The 18,023-nt window shown below is 49.1% G+C and overlaps 1 protein-coding gene across 1 annotated transcript in view; it reads right to left on the bottom strand.

Annotated features, from left to right (window-relative positions):
• Positions 1–250: 250 nt before the first annotated feature.
• Positions 251–18,023, bottom strand: part of MARCHF4 (membrane associated ring-CH-type finger 4) — a 160,023-nt gene continuing 142,250 nt past the window's right edge. The window contains exon 4 of the mRNA XM_077830359.1: positions 251–612. Within this exon, the coding sequence (XP_077686485.1) occupies positions 251–612 (362 nt within the window). The remainder of the gene's footprint in view (positions 613–18,023) is intronic.

Genomic DNA, 18,023 nt, shown 5'->3' with positions numbered 1-18,023 from the left:
GCCTAGTTAGCTGTTAGTCCGTATTGCACTTGTTTTGTTATTTTTTTAAAAAATAATATTGACTGGCTGGAAAACGTTAACCTCTTTAGCATGAGTGTGCAGCTCTGCCTCCACCTTCTTCTTCGTCAGTTGGCCAAGTGCTGCTTACACCTTGTGCAGCTACCCAGAAAATTAAAGGCACACCATGCTTCTCTGCTCTTGAGTTCTTTGTCTCCTCCACTTCGCGTTAAGGCCTCCTGAATTCCGTTGCTCAGACTGTTGTGACCCTCATGACGAGCTCTCTGTTCGTGCTAGACTGGCTTCTCTGTTCGTGAGGCCTCAGCTGGCTGAGTATATGCAAGATGGTGTAAGCACAGTGGTGGTCAGACAGGGTGCCGTTGGCGTGGCTAGTGCCCCGGACCCCGTTGTTGGCTGGAGCGGAGTTGCTGGCTGTACCACCGGTGGAGGATGAATGGTTGGTTTGGGAGGAGGTTCGGAGGTTTGTCCTGGTCCCTGTTTTTTGGTCCTCCATGTCTTTTGTTTTGTCATAGTTCAGCACTTTCCACTGCTGATTTACCGCCTGCCACCGTTTGAAAATCCGGTAAACCGAGGGCCCTTCGTGTATTATTAGACCTGAAGGGAAGGCAAAAAAACAAGAGGAACTTTAGAGAGAAGCTGTAAACACAGCTCAGCATCGCTCCCTCTAGCTGCCTGCTTAGTGGCCCATGAACACAGCTCTCTTGGTCAGCGTGCATTCTACGATAAAGCAAGGTTTTTAATTACTGACTGGCAGAGCACAAGTCCTTGTGCTCAGCCGGACCGCCTTCCACCTGGATTAAACAGATCACAGTTTGATCTCAGCAGTCAGCAAACGCATCTTACATGCAGCAGGATGGCTTATTCTATACAGCACCACAATATCCCTTTACCAATGCACCTCTTGGCTTGATCCGCCATACATGCTGTAGGTCATGACTCAGCTGAAAATGTGTGCATGGGGGGTATACCTGGAATCTATGTGCTGTTGGCAGCCATTGGGCTAACATCACATGAACATGTAAATCAAATCTAACTGCATGCATAGCAGCAGCAGGGCAGTGGTTGTCTAGTGCCTGGAGCACAGGGTCTGGGAATCAAGACACCACAGTTCTATTCCTGACTGTCACTGACTTGCTGTGTGATCCCAGGAGAAGGACTTAACTTCTGTGTCTTGGCTATGTCATCTACAAAATGAAGATATATGATACGTACTCGTCTTTGGAGAGTGCTTTGATATTGATGGATGAAAAACCATGCAAATTATTCATCATAGCATTTTCACTAATACTGTGTCTGGGACAGGGTGTGTGTGTGTTTTTCTGGAATCTGTCTACCTGCACACATTGTATTTTCTGGATCCACCAGACAAACATCACACATGGATATAACAGAAGTGTTGTCTAGTGGTTAGAGCAGTGGACTGTGACTAGAACTCCTGATGTCTAATCCTGTCTACTCATTCCTGAGACATTGGATAGGTCAGTTCCCCTCTCTGTGCATCAGTTATGAGGTCTGTCAAATCAGGATAGTAAAAATACTCAACTCCCTTGCAGGGGGATTGTGATAATTAATTACTTAATCTCCATAAATCATCTGGAAGATAAAATATGCAACCTACGTGCTAAGTAAGTAGTAGTAATATTCTAAATACAGGACTCTACCCAGCTGCTCTGATACCGTAGAAAATGGCACCGTATAAATGCCTTGCTAGCTAGCTTAGCCAGATATAGATAGATTCCCCACACACTGGACTAGCATATCCTACTGACCTGGGGATAGAAACCGTGACACCGCAAACATGCGGGCTTAGCTGACATATTGTAACATTATTCAATAAATCAAATTTCAATCTTGGTCTGAAACACTTAATTTAAAGTAGGATGTTACACAGAAGTAATTCATATCAACCTCCAGATCAGACGTTGTTGGATGGTTCGGTGTACAGTGGTTCACCCATTACAAAAGCACAATAGCTTCCAGGCTACTGCAAGTATTCAAACAGACAGATAAACACTGAGTCAGGCCAGCGTCTGGATTGTTTGTTTTCTCTTGGTACTGTTGGTTCACTCTGTCTGGGCCATGATCAAGATCAGATCAGGATGAGAGAAGCTTCCAGGTAGAGATGCCCCATTCACCAGCCTGTGAACTTTCATGAGCATAAATACAACAGCAGAGAATGAAAGACTCATAGAATCATAGGACTGGAAGGGACCTCGAGAGGTCATCCAGTTCAGACCCCTGCACTCATGGCAGGACTAAGTATTATCTGACCATCCCTGACAGGTGTTTGTCTAACCTGCTCTTAAAAATTTCCAATGATGGAGATTCCACAACCTCCCTCCGCAATATATTCCAGGGCTTAACCATTCTGACAGGAAGTTTTTCCTAATGTCCAACCTAAACTTCCCTCGTTGCAATTTAAGCCCATTGCTTCTTGTCCTATCCTCAGAGATTGAGAAGAACAATTTTTCTTCCTCCTCCTTGTAACAATCTTTTATGTACTTGAAAACTGTTCTCATGTCCCCGCTCCGTCTTCTCTTCTCCTGACTAAACAAACCCAATTTTTTCAATCTTCCCTCAGAGGCCATGTTCTCCAGACCTTTAATCATTTTTGTTGCTCTTCTCTGGACTTTCTCCAATTTGTCCACATCTTTCCTGAACTATGGAAAGAGAGTCAAAGTCAAGTTCTGCCAAAGCCTGGAACTTGACCTCGCCACTTGCATTTCACAGTGGGTTTGTAGCCGTGAGTGCTAATTAAAATGACTTCAGTATGAGTGCCAAGCACGCCATTGCAGAAGTCCTTATAAGTACAAGTGTGCCGTGGAAATAGCATTTATGTATTTATAAGTAAAAGTAGAAGTGCAAGTACTTCCCACTCCTGTATGATAAGAATGAGCTTATCTGTTATAAGAATTTGCTTATCTGTTTTTTTCTTTGGACACTGACCCGTCACAGAGTTGTTGCTGCAGAAAAGTATCCAAACAGGGGGTCTTGTACTTTGGGGTTTCCCCAGACACTACGAACAAGTCTCCCCACTGCTACTGAGCTGGGCCGGGGAGTGAGTCTACCCATTGCTGGTTGTAGTGATCAATCAGAAGTGAAAGGGGTGGGCTGCCACCCTCCCTGGTTGGTGCAAGAGCTGGGCTTGAAGCTCCCAAGCCAGGACAATGGGTGCTGGACGCCAACCAGAATCCAGGAGGTATGTGATTGTTTCAATCACCTATTTTTAAAAAGTATCTGTGGATAAAAAACCATTGTGCTTTATCTACCTTTACGATGTACTTAAGTACTAAGTACAGAATATTTGAAGCACTTAAGTATTTTGAAGTGCTCTCCCTAGTTGTACTTAACATGGGAACACTGTGCATGCGGAACTGCATTTCATCAGAGGGAAACTATTTATTGCCATCACTGATCAACCAAACCTTAACTGTTTTGCCCTCTGTCCAGCACTCCTCCATTCTGTCCGACACCCCAGTGAACTCCATTGGAACATCAGAGTGTTTTGTCATGGCTGGAGATACAGCCAACTGGTTGCATTTCCTGTCCTGAGATGTAAGGCTGCAGCCAACAGGTTATTAGAACAAACATTTACTTTAAAAGCTCATCCTAACCTCCAATGGGCAGCTAGAAAATGGATGGCAAAAGAGTTTGTCTTTCAAAATGTAACTCTGAAGCACTGTCATTTACTATCTCTTTGTAGATTGACTAGCACAATGGACTCTGAGCTGGCTGAGGCTGTTTGGCAATAAAAATGTTAAAGAAATAATAAGGAGGTCAGAGAGAGTAGGGCATCAGCAGGGGGAAAGGTTTGGGAATTGCTGAGACCTGGGGACAAGTTACAAACTTACCTAAAGATGCGATAATCAAATGTAACTTACAAGTACAATGTGAAAGGATCCTTTTTCAAAACATGGCCTATTTGCTTGAAGTTAAATGTGTACATATCCTCCTGACTGCAATTGCCCCTATACGGACCATAACCACACATGCTGTATAGTGGGTATATGCATGTGCTGGTAACCATTTAGCTGCGTAAAAAGACATAGGCACGCACAACCATCTGATCCGCATGTCCAGCTATGTATGGTAGCGGCACTTCCATTGCACAAGTTGCCTTAAGTGAATGAATGGACAACATCCCGTTTAGATCATTGACTTATTAACCAGGACTATGACTGAGTTGTCACCGCCAGCAATTTTGTACATGGTGTTGCAAAAGATGTCATGAGGTCAGTGTTAGGGCCTAGTGAAATTTGCCAGTGGCACTCACCACCATATGGAATGCCACTCATTTTGGGGTTTGTAATAAGCTGGAAACTCTCTGAAAAGTTCACAACATTTTTGAGCAGTTGTGGGCTAATTAAGGGTTGGATGAGAAATGGGTAAAACTGGCCAATTTCAACGGAGCTATGCTTTGCTATAGAGGCTTTGTTCCAACCTGATAATCAAAGCATGACTAGGAAGGGATGAAAGTGTCTACCAGATGTCCCCTGATTGGGAAACTGCAGCAGCACTGTTCTGGTGTCCAGCTCAGCATCTGCAGAATTTAAGCTCCAATTTAAATAAAAATTGAGTGTCTAGCCCTCCTGGTTGTGAAGAAGACCTTCGGAATGTGACCTGAGGCAGTGCTTCCTGTGTGACAGACAAATGATAGCTCTGGAAGTGCCCCATTCCCCTCAGTGGGACGTTGGCTCTGAGACTTTCTGACAACACAAGTGTTCACATGGTTAACTATTTCACTGCTGCTCATGTTAAATAAACAAGATTGATGATGGAATCTGGTATTTTCTTTGACGCAGTTTCTCCTCCCAACTGGCACAATGTGCAGGGCCCTGAACTTTGATTAGCTGCTCACGTCAAAAAAGGTAACAATATTAACAGCTGGCTATTCTGGAACTACAGAGCTTGGACTGTGGGTCAAGTTTAGAGTATCACAGATTTTTTTCCATCCTGCTTCTTGAGATTTGAAGAGCTCTCGTCATGGGTCATCTTATCACAACCCAACACCTAACTGTCATCACACAAAGTCTGATTTTTGTTTCCTCCCTTGAAATACAGTTCAGAACTGTTAACATCAGGCATAGGACAGGCCCCTGAAAAGCAGCACTCCTTTGGGATATTTTGGAGAGATTCCACACCCAGACAAGGAAACAGAGACCTTTGAAGCAGCTCTAAAGTGGGTCAGTCCTTGAGAAGGAACATTAGATATGTATTTAAATGAGCTGTCTGATCCCTAAAAGGGGATAAAATTCCATCCTGAGCACTGCCAGGTTCAGTATTTCTTTGAGATCACTTTAAGCCCTGGGTCAAAGAACCCAAACTGGATATTTTCTCCTCAGCTGTAAAATACCCTCCATGGAATAAGATCCATTCTCCCAAGTATTAAGCATGGAGCTGGGATTGTAAATCCTCTTTTATTAGCTTACCACAAATATTACTGAACAGCCTGATTCAAGAGGGTAGTTTTAAAAATTCTTGTTTGCTAGCCTTCTAATTACAAATGTCTATGACCTTATGCTGTTTAATGTGTGACGTTGGTGGATCGGTTGTGACGTTGACTGAGCCCCAGTTTTTTCAGACAATTCTGGCTTCAAAATATTCATAAAAGTGCAAAATAACTTGTTTTCCTTTGTATTTGCCGGGCTCTAAATTACTTATCGATTTCCCAGTGCCGAGCTCAGGAAGCTGTAAAATTAAAAGGGAACTGAGCAGAGGAGTGGGCAAGGGGCGGAAGTAAAGGTGATTCATTTGAAACAGTAAATTCCAAGAGAGAGCTGGAGTCAGCCAATTAATATCAAGTTGTGAGAAATTGTATGCTTTCATCAAAACAAATCTGGGATAAACTATAACTCGAATTCCTGCAGGCAGGTCCAGAGACCCTCTTCCCAGATGTACCATCACTCTGAGGACCTTTCTTACTAACTGGGGAGAATCCTCCCAATTCAAGGCCTTGTTTATCTGGAGAAACCTGTAGAAGGAGTCAAATTCTGCTGGAATCTCCGTGTGTGCTTAGGAGCCATTCCATAAGGCAGAATGGGCAGGTGGGGTTCTGAACCCTCAAGATGCCCCATGGGGAAATTTCATGGACCTCGTGATGTTTGGGAGGGGGCAGTGCCTCTGGCCTGGCTGCCCAGTCTCCCCACTCCCTGCATCACAGCATGGCTCCCCTCCATTCCCTTCAGGATGCTCCTTTCAAAAACTCCCTCTTCAGGATAGAAGTCTCTGAGTTTGCTAGAGAACCATGTTGGGGCATATGGCTACCACACGAAGCCCCAGCTCTGTGGTGTCAACAAGGAGGGGCTCCCGCAGAATCAGGGGTGCTGAGGAATTTTTCCTTCCATCCCACCTTTCATACGTGGGGCACCCAGTTTGACTCCCCTTCCCATCTGGTCTGAGAGGGAGCATAAGGCCCTAAATCTAGCACACTGGCTTAGGGCAGCCTGCCACCCCACATGCAAAGAGCTCGCTCTTTCTATTAAGTCCTTTCTCTCCATTAGATGCAGGTTTTCCTACTCTCTATCTCGTTTCCTTATTATTTGATTGAATTCCGTATTCTATTCAGGTTCTCATTCCATGTTCACCACCATGGTATTTGAGCACGTGTATGGGCCCAGACCTGTGCCGAGAGAGAAAGAGAATATTCATGTATTATGTCACAGCTCTCAAAAGTGAGCTCAACGCCTCACAATGCAGATAAACCCACCAATGGGTAGGCAGCTGGGGCATTGTGACCACTGCTTACCATGCTACCCATAATCATCTCATTGTTACCTTGTCTTTTCCCTCTTTGTTGTATCAACCTGTTGCCTCTTGTTTTATATTTAGATTGTAAGTACTTTGGGGCAGAGACCTCCTTTTTGTTGTGTTTTTACAGCACCTAGCACAACGGGGCCCTGATCCTTGGCTGGGCATTGCTCCTGTAATACAAATAATAATAATAAATGAGCCCTGCTCCAAGGCGCTTACAGCCTAGTTTCAGATCAGACACAGCGAGGCCATTAAAGAATGGGGCGGAGGGGCTGGATGGACAGACTTACACCAATGAAATTTCACAAACACTCAGCAAAGACATGAGAGCAGAGGCTCATGGAGCACGGGGTTGGCTCATTAATTCCTTGAAGAAGGAATTTGTCTCATTTTATTTATCCAAGTTCCTGATTTCAATCATGTTGTTTTTGTCCCCAAACAGAACTGGAGAGGTTTCTTTTCCGGGTGATCAGCCTGAGCCTGAGGAGCGGAGCTATGGCTGATGGAAAATTTCATTTCCACAATCCACTGCTTGCAGACAGCTAATCCTGCGCGTCTGTTCAGAGAAACAGCATACGTGAAACACAGGAGTCAGAAACTGAAGCACGGGAAAGAGTTTCTAATAAAGGCCAGGCAATAAGTCTGATGTGGCTCTGGTGCTCGGATGGATAAAGAAGAGCATGGTGTGCTGCACCTGTCTCCAGTCAGTGCTGTTACACCTCGCTGTTCTGAGCGGACCATTCAAAGCGACAACGGAGAAACCACTGTCACGTGATTCGTAACGGCTCATTTCCGCACAACGGGAGCCTTCGTAACATGTTACCTCACCATGTCTCTCCTTCTCAATTTCCCCCTCCCTTCTATTGTCTGTTTCACTCACTTGCTGTGTCTCGTCCTATGTGAGATTGTGAGTTCTTGGGGCTACGCACCCTTCCCAGTTGTGTATCTGTACAGCACCCCTCACAATAGGGCCTCGGCCCACAATGAGGCCTCTGGATGCTGCTGCAATGTTGCTGCTATTCTGTTCAGTTTCCTCAACTGGGCCCATCATTGTGGCATCAGAGCTGTTCCCTTTAATCTCCTACCTTTAGAGCAGCACATTTCTCCCACAGGTATCCCATTTACATCATCCCTAGCCAGCATGATGATCTATTTCACTGAGGCCACGGGTGGCTTTGGTGCTAAGGGAAAGATCTTGGCACCTGTATGGGGACTCTTCCTTTCTTGCAAACCCTTTGGGTTCAAATATGGCTCCTCCACAAAGGCTCAGACAACACAGTGAAGGCCTGGTTCCCAAAACTGGCAGCTCCTGTCTCTAAGCCACCTCCCCTCGCTCCCTGCTTCCTGCGTACCATATGGTGGAACTCCGTGAGCAGCAGGTCCCTTCTCAGAAGCCATCACACCACAAACAGACAACATTACAGCCCTTAATGCCTACCCTTAGTTTCAGCTAGAGGCTAAATCCTGACAATGGAGAGATTAATCCAATGTGTCAAGATCTCAAAGGGTTGCAACACTGCCTGCTCCACAAGGAGAAGGATCATTACAACACGCGTGTGTGTGTGTGTGTGTATCCTTTAGTTTGCAGGATGCTACCGAGGCAAGGGACACAGTTTCCAGGCGATGACAACATAACGGCTTGCAGTCGTCTAGTGCCTTCCAAACTGATACATAAACGACACGTCCTGGGAACGCTTTACCCCCGCCACTGAGCTGCAGCTGCAATTAGTGGCAACCCACACAGATGTTTGGGATGGGAAACAAAGAACACTTTATCCAACTGAACCTGAAAGGGGAATTGAGATGGCAGATTGGAATCACCCACCTTGGAATTTGTACAGGAGGCTGGGGCTAGCAGCTGCTCGCTTGAGAGGTGCCAGGGGAGCGTTCTTGCCCATAAGCACTCAGGTGCGCGGTGTGACAGCTCATTTGAAAGGTGGCACGTTTGCCACACAGCACCCCTTAGCACCACACTGGGGCGGGGGTTCCGGGCTGACTCGGAAGAAGGCGCTCTGCCTGCTGACTCCCTTCCACCACTTCCTGGAGCAAAAGTGTGTGTTGCTAAGGAGGGTGTCTCTCCACCAAGTTTCGACTGGGCGAGAGCACAGCAACCCGGTCTGGTCTGTTTGCAAGCAACAGAGCCAGCTCTCTGCAGGATGCCACACCTGGCAGGGGAGCTTTAATGGACACACAGCAGCATGCACAGTTACTATTGGGATCCCTCACACACGTACGGAGAGTTGGGAGTCCGGTTCTTCAGCCTCTACCCACCTGAACAACAAGCCAGGGCCTATCCTCCCCCTGACCAGAGGACGATTCTCATTCCTGTTTTATTTCCTGCTGCTGGCTGGAAGTTAACCCCCACTCCTGCTCAAAATAAATAAATCATGGACATAATAAAGCCGCAGATTAAAGGGCAATGTGTATCAATAAAGGCAGCAATAAATGAGCTCCTTCTCATACCCAAATGAGAAAACACTCAGGCAGAATGACTTTATTGTCACAATCTTGCAAATTGCCTCCCTCTCCCCTGCCCTGTAACCTGCAGCACGCGCTGCTCTACCCACAGCCTCCACGGCTGTGAAGTCAATGGAATCGCATCTCATGCATCAGTGGGCGGAACGGGCAGGCACAGACGAGCATGCCTGTCGCACTCCCTGCTGGTCCCCGGCCTGGCCCGTGGAAGCAAATGATCCAACCAATGGACCAAATTCAGTGATGAATCCTGGTCACGTGCCACCTGAGGCACGTTGTGTGTATGTTAAGAAGAAGAGATGGGCAGACCTGAGCCCAGATCCTTCGGCTGCAATTAGACCAGTTTGAAGAAAGCCAGAATGGCACAGAATGTAGTATCTCTCTCTACTTTACTCAATGGCCCGTTCTTTAGCTAGGAAAGCTTCTCTTGATCCAGCGAGCAATGACAACTCCCTGCACAGAATCCCCTGAGCTTCATTACCAAGTTCATAGAATTGTAGGGCTAGAAGGGACCTCAAGAGGTCATCTAGTCCAGGCCCCTGCACTGAGGCAGGACTAAATAAACCATCCTAGACCATCCTGACTGGTGTTAGTCCTACCAGTTCTTAAAAACCTCCAATGATGGGGAGTCCACAACCTCCCTTGGAAGCCTATTCCAGAATTTAACTATTCTTATAGGTATAAAGTTTTCCCTGATATCTAACCTAAAGCTCCCTTGCTGCAGATTAAAGCTGATTATTTCTTGGCTTAGCTTCAGTAGACAAGGAGAACAATTGATCACCATCCTCGTTATAACAGCCCTTAACACATTCGAAAACTGTTATCAGGTTCCCTCTGTCTTCTTTTCTCAAGACTAAATGTAACACCGACAGACCCCGGTTGTCAGCGGCCGGGATCAAACTGGGGACCGCTGGAGCTTAGTGCACGAGCCTCTACCACATAAGCTAAAAGCCAGCTGGCTCTTAGCTAACACTGTAGAGCAGACTCATTTTTTATCTCTCTTTCTAAGTGGTCTTGGTGCCACCAGATGGGACAGAAAACCACACCCAGAAGGTGTGTGGGTTACATAAACATGCCCAGGGTTTGCAACCTTTCCTCATAGGTCAGGTATTTTTTAATCTTTTACCACTTTTTATTTGCTCTCCTCTGGACTCTCTCCAGTTTGTCCACATCTTTCCTAAAGTGTGATACCCAGAATTGGACACCGTACTCCAGGTGAGGCCTCACCAGGGCCAAGTAAAATGCCTTACATTCAACACTCCTGTTAATACACTCCGGTTCTCAATGAACTACTTGAGGAGGGCAGCATTTCTCATTCCAAAAGGGTGCCGTGCTGGCCAGTATGTTGGAGGCAGGAGCCCTGGCATTTCTAATTAATCAGGTGGCTTCTCTCCCTGTGTCCTGCAAACACCACAAGCCTCTGCCATTAGAAGAAGAGGACCTAGGCTGCTGGTGGCACCAATGTTGTCTCTGCAGAAAAATGACTGATGTCTTGATGGGCAATTTCCAGCTGAGATTAGTTTAGCAAATCTGGACCCGTTCCCACGAATCCCTCAGCAGCCAGTGGTACTCTTGCCTACAGACTCTGTGGATCCTGATTTGAACGTTGGCCATACTAATTGCTAGGACCCACCTGTGACAGACCACCACCACAGATAAGGGACTCACGAATAGTGTCCAAAGGATGAATAGGTCCCGTCTAGGAATCTATGATGAGGGATGAGAGCTGAATTCACTTGGCTCCTCTCTCTCTCCCCTCTTGCCCACGGCGCAGGCTTCTCTCCTAGCAGCGAGCAGGAACAATAGCACCAAAAGCAGCCCGGGTCCTCCACATTGCAGTTGGAGGTGAGTCCCTGCTCCCTTGGTCTTTGAGCAGGGAGTGGATTCTTCCTGCCACGACCGTGCTGTCCCTCCCCTGGCCACTGCAGCTCTCCTCCACCTCCAGCCCCATGGCCACCTGGCAGGGATCAGGACCCAGCAGGAGTGGGAGACAGGACAGGACTCGCATGGAAGACGGGGCTCCTGGATGGAGTTAGGGTGATCTGGTGAGTTCACCTAGCAGCGCTGATCCACCTCCGACTCCTTACCAGACCCCCACAAGGACCAATTAAAACCACCTCAGGATTAACTCGAGTCCTGTTCTGGTGCATCAGCGGGCAGAAACCCAACCCACCAGCAGAAGGCTCAGACATACCTACAAGCACTGCAGGTTCAACTCAGAAAGGTTTGGACTGGACAAAGGGAAAACCTTTGCAACAGCGAGGACAACTGGGCAGGCACGCAGCTGGGAAAAGCAGCCTGGCATAATGCAGGTGCTTGGAGTGGATGGTCTGAAGACTAGTTCTGGCCTTACAATTCGCACTATGGTGTCATTTATATTGAGAGTACAGGAGGTCCTCCCCATGTGAGCTAAAGGGGAATCTCTATTTGCTATTAGCAGACACACAGATGAACATTTCTGATTCTAACCCTAGAGGGCAGCGGGGCCCAGTCCCACCACGCGCTTTATTCCAGTGCAGTATTTAGTGGAAGGGCAAGAACACGGGATCATTCTCTATCCTCCTCTGAAGCACAACGTAGGCCATTGGGATGTTTTCAGAGAACATCATTTATTTCCCCCTCATTAAATACTAATAAACGGACTCATTGGAGCGGAGAACACCACATGTTATTTGCAACCAAACAGACCTATGGGGTCCTTTTGCACAGAGGCACTGTATGAAGAGGAAAATTACCAAGCATTCTTGAAGGTAATGTATAGAAAAGGGAACCCTTTTGAATAAAATAGCTGGGCGTTCTGAATTTATTAGTAGTGATGGGCCCAATGCCAAACTCAACATAGAGAGTTCAGAAGTGGATCCAAACTTGGCGGTTCAGGCCCATCTCGGTTGACTGGCTCTGTACATGCCCTGTGGAGAGCTGCCAAACTGTTAGCAATCAAATTCAGAAATGCCTGCTGGGGAATACCCAGTGGCCTGTCTGCTCCAATCCCTGATTGAACAATCAACACAGCATTAGATGAAAACAGTCCCATCCCTTCAGAAGCGGCGGGGCTGCATTCCTCAGTACTGGAGTGCCTTGCATGTTCCTGGTTGCCTGCCACGCAGCCAGTCGGTGTCAGCGTGCGACTGCCACTTGGCCTCCTGAGCTGTACCGCAACACACAGAGGGGGAATGAGTGGTTTTTAAAGGGAGACGCGGCCCAATGGCTTAGGAGCAGGAGACTTGACCTGGCAGGTGGTTGCTCTGGTTTTCCCACCCACCCCAGAAAGGATTGTACAGGTGTCCCTGATGGATGTCCCGACCGGACACAACACAAAACAGGGATCGTGGCCTCTGCCACAGCACAAGAAAGGACTCTAATTTTTCATCTCTATTCCAGCTGCCTGGTCTGCTGATAGGGCCTGGACTTAGTCTCTGTGACCATAAAGGGGGTGCTAGCCCCAGCCAGCCATTAAACAGGATGTGCATTGGGGCCGGGGGCAGGTGTGTGGCTGGGCCCTCATGTGTTTGCGTGAGGGCTGCGGAAGGAAATCAGAAAAAGGCGGTGGTGAATTGCTCAGAAGGTCAGGAACTCATAAACAAGACACCCACCTCCCTTCAAGCTCCATTTCCAAGCAGCCCAGAGCTTCCTCCAGTCGTGCCCTTCCTCCCAACAAGGATCCTGGTGGGTTACTCCAGCCCTTGAGCTGCAGTATTCTTCCACGGCATGAGGAAGAGATGGCCGAGGTGGAGGTTCCTCATTAAAAAACCCCCGAACACTCAGGCCGCCCATCTCCCTTGAGATGGGACATGGGGTGAGGTAGTTACAGGAGTGCTGTCCACTTCCCCACAGTTATGTTTTCCAGACACAAAGATCCAAGCGTGTATGTCTCAGCTTGGAGAACTTATTTCACTTTAAGGAAAGCAACAGAGAAAGAACTAATTAATATTTCTGGGAGAGGGAGAGCGCCGTGTGTGCGCCTCGCTACAACATTTTGCAGCCGACCTGAAACACAAGCTGATACCTGCTTCACAGCTGTTAGGCAATGGGCAGGGAAATGCCTCCCCATTTAAGGGGATCCACAAACCAACATCTCCTTGCAGTTAAAGATCCCCGTCCCATGCACACACAATCTGAGTGCCTCAGCCTAGCAGGGCCTAGTCTCTCTCCCTGCCTGACAGCTCTATTTTGGACCTGTTAGTTGGGAGATCCATCTTGGGCAATAGGCTGCAATTTGAAACGGGGTCTAAGAGAAGTTGATGCCTATAGTGAGGCGGTGTGGCTCCCCGCCACCCCGGAGAGAGACGAGCCCCTCTGGGCACCAGAGTGGGCAAAGCCTGGGAGGGTCAGGCGGCGCCCCGGAGGTGTAAAGGCTCGACCTCAGAACTCACTGGGAAGACAGCCGCCGGCGAGGCCAGACGCCTTCGACCGGTCCCGCGCCCGCCAGCCGGAGGAGTTGCCGGGGTCTGCCCCATGCCCACTACCCGGAGGAGTTGCCGGGGTCTGCCCCGCGCCACCACCCAGAGGAGTTGCCGAGTCTACCCCTGGCCAGCTACCCTGAGGAACCCATGGTGCTGGACCTCCCTGAGGACACCACCCTAACCCAGGTCCCTCAAGAGGGGGAGTCCGGAAGTAGCCCGGGGGGCAGCCGACCCTAGTCCGGCTGCAGCACGGCCAGAGCCCATGTCAGTGTGTTGCGGCCGGGATCCCCACTGACATAGCAGCGGGTTTTCTGCCGTGCTAGGGCCCCGGGTTGGGACGCAGTGGAGCGGGAGGGCCTGCGTCCCCCCTGCCACCCACCTCGTGGCTGGCTGTCTCCCCTCTCCCAGGGCCTTTGGGGCCTGGGCCTGTTGCTACTGTGTATATTGCTACTGCTCAGCCCCTGCCTGAGCGCCTGACTCCTTGTTGCCCTGCCCTGACCCCGGGCCTGGGCTTATTGATACTATTTGTACTATTACGGCTCAGCCCTGCCTGAGGTCTGAGCGCCTGACTCCTTGTTGCCCGGCTCTGACCTAGGGCCCGGGCTTACTGTCCTTATTGCAGTTGTCGCAAGGGCCGCCGAGGGAGACTCCCGCGGCCGGACTAATTCCCCCAAGACATCAACGGTGCGTAGTGAGGCGGTGTGGCTCCCCGCCGCCCCGGAGAGGGACGAGCCCCAGCTAACCCCTTGAAAATGCCCAACTGCCATTGAGTAGCCCAGCCTCATTATCCCTGCTCCCCAAAAACCACTGGTCTGCCATTGGGGGTGGGGGTCATTGCACATGTTTGGCACCTCTCCTTAACTTATCCCCATGGGCCCTACTGCCAATGTGACTCGTCCCAGTTTTGTTCCTGAAGGTGCATGCAGGATCCGGGAGCTTTCCACCTCCATTTGACCAGGCCATCAGCAGGGGCAGGTCACCAGGCTCACCACACACAAAACGGCTCCTCCAGCCCTGCACCTCTGCAGACCGTACATTGCAGCAGACCCAGTTAAAATGAAACCACATTAGCCTTGACAGGAAACCTTGAATTGTGACTGTCTCAAGGAAACTCCATTAATTACTGTTCCCATCACACCCCAAAAAATCAAATGCTGTGGATCAGATTTAATTGGCTATTGATTTCTTCTCTTATTACCTACACTTGTGCAGAGATGCCATCAGGCGGACTGGATGCCTCCGATCATTCTCCCTGGCAGCTGGGATTAAAAGCAGCGGGTGCACACTTCCTGGTATGTGATGGATTGCCGCAGCGTGCCAACAAAAATCGTTGGCAGGATGAATGGCCGTGCTTTGCTGATCTCCAGCGCTGCTGAGTTTCAGAGCAGCTGTTGGTGCAAAAGCAAATACCCTCAGGGACCGAGGGCCAAGCAAAGGGGTGAAGTGTCTAAGAACATGAGGATTTAGTGCTTATAAAAGTGAGGGGTTGACAGCAACGAGTCAAGAGAGAAGGTTGCTGAAGAGCGCTTCCAGTCCAGAGCCCACACATGGCTCTGCTAGCCCTCCTCAGTCCTAACCTCCACAACCACGGCTAGTCTAGTCATATCATACACTAGGCTGCTGAACCAAACCAACCCCCCCCCACAAGTATGCTAATTAAATGGAAGCCAAGGACAACTCGTGATCTGCTCATCGGCCGCCCCAAACACCACTCCCCTCTTGAGCTGCTCAGGTGATTTTCTTCCCTAGGCTGGGTTGCTCTCTCATTAGCTGGCAACACTCTTTGTTGTTTAACAGGAGATTATGGCCAGGCCTCCTGAACCCACACACCACTTTAATCCACAAACACTGACTTTTCCCTAATTGTGCCTTGACAGGGAGGCAGATGAACCCCCCCGAATTGCCATTTAATTAATGGCCAGGTGCCTCTCAGGATGTGTGGCCGAGTTCCAAGCTGCCACTCACCCTGCTCAGCAGCTTGAGACCCAAGGAGACTCACTCCGGCTATGTTTATCTGATTATATCTCTACCTATATCTATCTGTATGCACCATGATAATCCCTCTCCACCACTGCTCTCCAGAACTGCCACTCCTCCTTTCACTGCCTGGCGGCACAAAGCAGCCCCGGAACTGACTGCATTCCCCTTTCAGTCACGTCTCAGCTCCTGATCTCTCTCTCTCTCTCTCTCACTTGTTAAAGTGAAGTTTATTGGATAAGAATGTGATGGGAGCCCTGGATCTTTTGAGGAAATACGGAATCAAGGAGGTTGCAATCAGCCATGTCCCAGGGTAGAAGCAGGGACACATGCCGCTTCTTGCAGGGTCCCTTAACAGGGAGAGGCAAGAATTTATCCCTTAGGCCACAGGAGCCAAATGCACAGTTCTCCAGCTAAGTAGGTTGGGGCAGGATTAGTACTTGGGGGGGAGATCATCAAGAAAAAATGCAGGTAAAAGGTGGAGGGGCTTCAGTAGGTAGTACTCTTCTCTTGAAGGTTATACCGATCAATGGTTTGGTCTGATGCTAGGCGCAATGAGCTGCTACAAGTCCAGCCCACTTGTGTTACCTAAAGATCAGGTAATGCTTTTTAGATCAGTACGGGTGTGGTCTTATCCTGTCCTGGCCTCACTCCAACTCAGGAGAGGACATCTGCCGACTTGAGAGTCCCCCAGATGTTCAGCTGGAGGAGACACTCTTCACCTGCTGTCAGACACTTGTGTTGCTGGTGAAGAGCAGACGTGTGTTATTCCAGATGTGGATGCATTTCAGTGGTAGGTGAAGGGATTCCCTAAGTGGTGCGTGGCAAGGCTAAGCTACGTCCATTTCCGATCTGTGGATGAAAGGTTCTAGAGAGGTGCAAGAAACCGGACTCCATTACTGTATTGCAAATACGACACCACACCCCTCGGTGGGGCGTCGGCAACAATGATTAAACAAGCCCAGTTCCCATAGCCTCTCCTCATAAGTCATGTGCCCCCAGCCCCCTGATCATTTTTGTTGCCCTCCGCTGGACTCCCTCCAATTTGTTCACATTCTTTCTGTAGAGGGGAGGCACTGAAGAGGTGCTTGCCTGGCGTAGACGAGGTGGCAGCGTTCAGGTGCTCTGCAGACTGGTGCCTTTTCCAGCTGTGAAACTCCACACGTACACAGGAGAGAGACCCCATGTCCTACACGGCAGGAGCTCTGCAGCCATACCTGCCCTGTGGCATTCTGGGCCACAGCAGGCTGTTTGTACATGAATATACTGAGAACCTAGAACAGTTCTAACTGGAGACTGGGACACAGGTCGATAGCTTTTGAAGGGATCTCTGGACAACATTGTACCGACACGAGAATCAGTAGGAACTGCTGGGGAATTTCGTTCCCAGAATTCTGCTGTTTAATACATATTTCATGTTTCAAAATTTAACCACTCTGTCACTGGGAAAATGCAGGCGGAGACCAAGAACAGTCGCAGTTTATGTAGGACCTACTGTACAATGTTTGGCCAGCCAGCAGAGGGTGCGTATGTTAAAAACGCTGTGCACCGATTGGCAACTGCAGTTGCCAATGTGACCATTCGTTGTCGTGCACAAAGGTGCTAATCAAGGATTGGGCCCCCCCCCCCTCAAGCTAAGGTCTTGGCACACAACATAAATGACCATCCCGACTCCAAAGAGCACATGCTGTTTGAGTTCTTACGGTGCCCACCACGGTTCCATCTGAGCACCTACCTTGGAGACGTGGTTGTCCATAAACTGGGAAGAAAATAGGGTCGGGGGAATCAGAGACTGGCTAGGGGTGATGGAGGAGAAGCCATAAAACGGCAAAGAAATGTGGTGTCCAGCTATTCCTATGGCCCTTGGCACTACATTCATGTTCACGATGCAGGGAGCATTGTTGTTCCTGTTTTTGCAGATGGGGAAACTGAGGCACAGAGAGGAGTGGTAACGGGCTCAAAGTCACACAGGGAGGCTGGGGCAAAGGCAGGAACAGAACCCAGCTCTCTCGAGTCCCAGCTGCGTGTCTGTGCATGGATTGGAGAGCCAAACAAATGAGTGTATCTATGAAAACAAGGCCAGGGTGCCCTGCTGGAATCACTGCCTAGGATTGCCCCTAGCCACTTCTCTGTCCTGCCGGGTGGACAGGGGGCAAGGAGAAGCTCACTGCAGGCTGCTCCTTTGAAGCTCCTTTGCCCTCAGCAGCCCCCTAGCAAGGCCATTGGAGCCGCAAAAGGGACAAGGAAACCCCAGTAGCTGCAAGCCCCAGCGGAGATCGCTAGCTGGCTGGCTGTGGGCGTTCCATGGGAGATGTCAGCGGTGCTGGGTGAAGACCCTGTCGGGCCCTAGGAAGGACAGGCTAGGTAGGCAGTAAGAAGCAGGACCCCAGAAGTCCAGGT

This window comes from Eretmochelys imbricata, chromosome 11 (assembly GCF_965152235.1).
Source record: "Eretmochelys imbricata isolate rEreImb1 chromosome 11, rEreImb1.hap1, whole genome shotgun sequence".
NCBI lineage: Eukaryota > Metazoa > Chordata > Testudines > Cheloniidae > Eretmochelys > Eretmochelys imbricata.
Note: the sequence above shows the minus strand (reverse complement) of the source record. Positions and strands in the feature narration are given on the sequence as shown.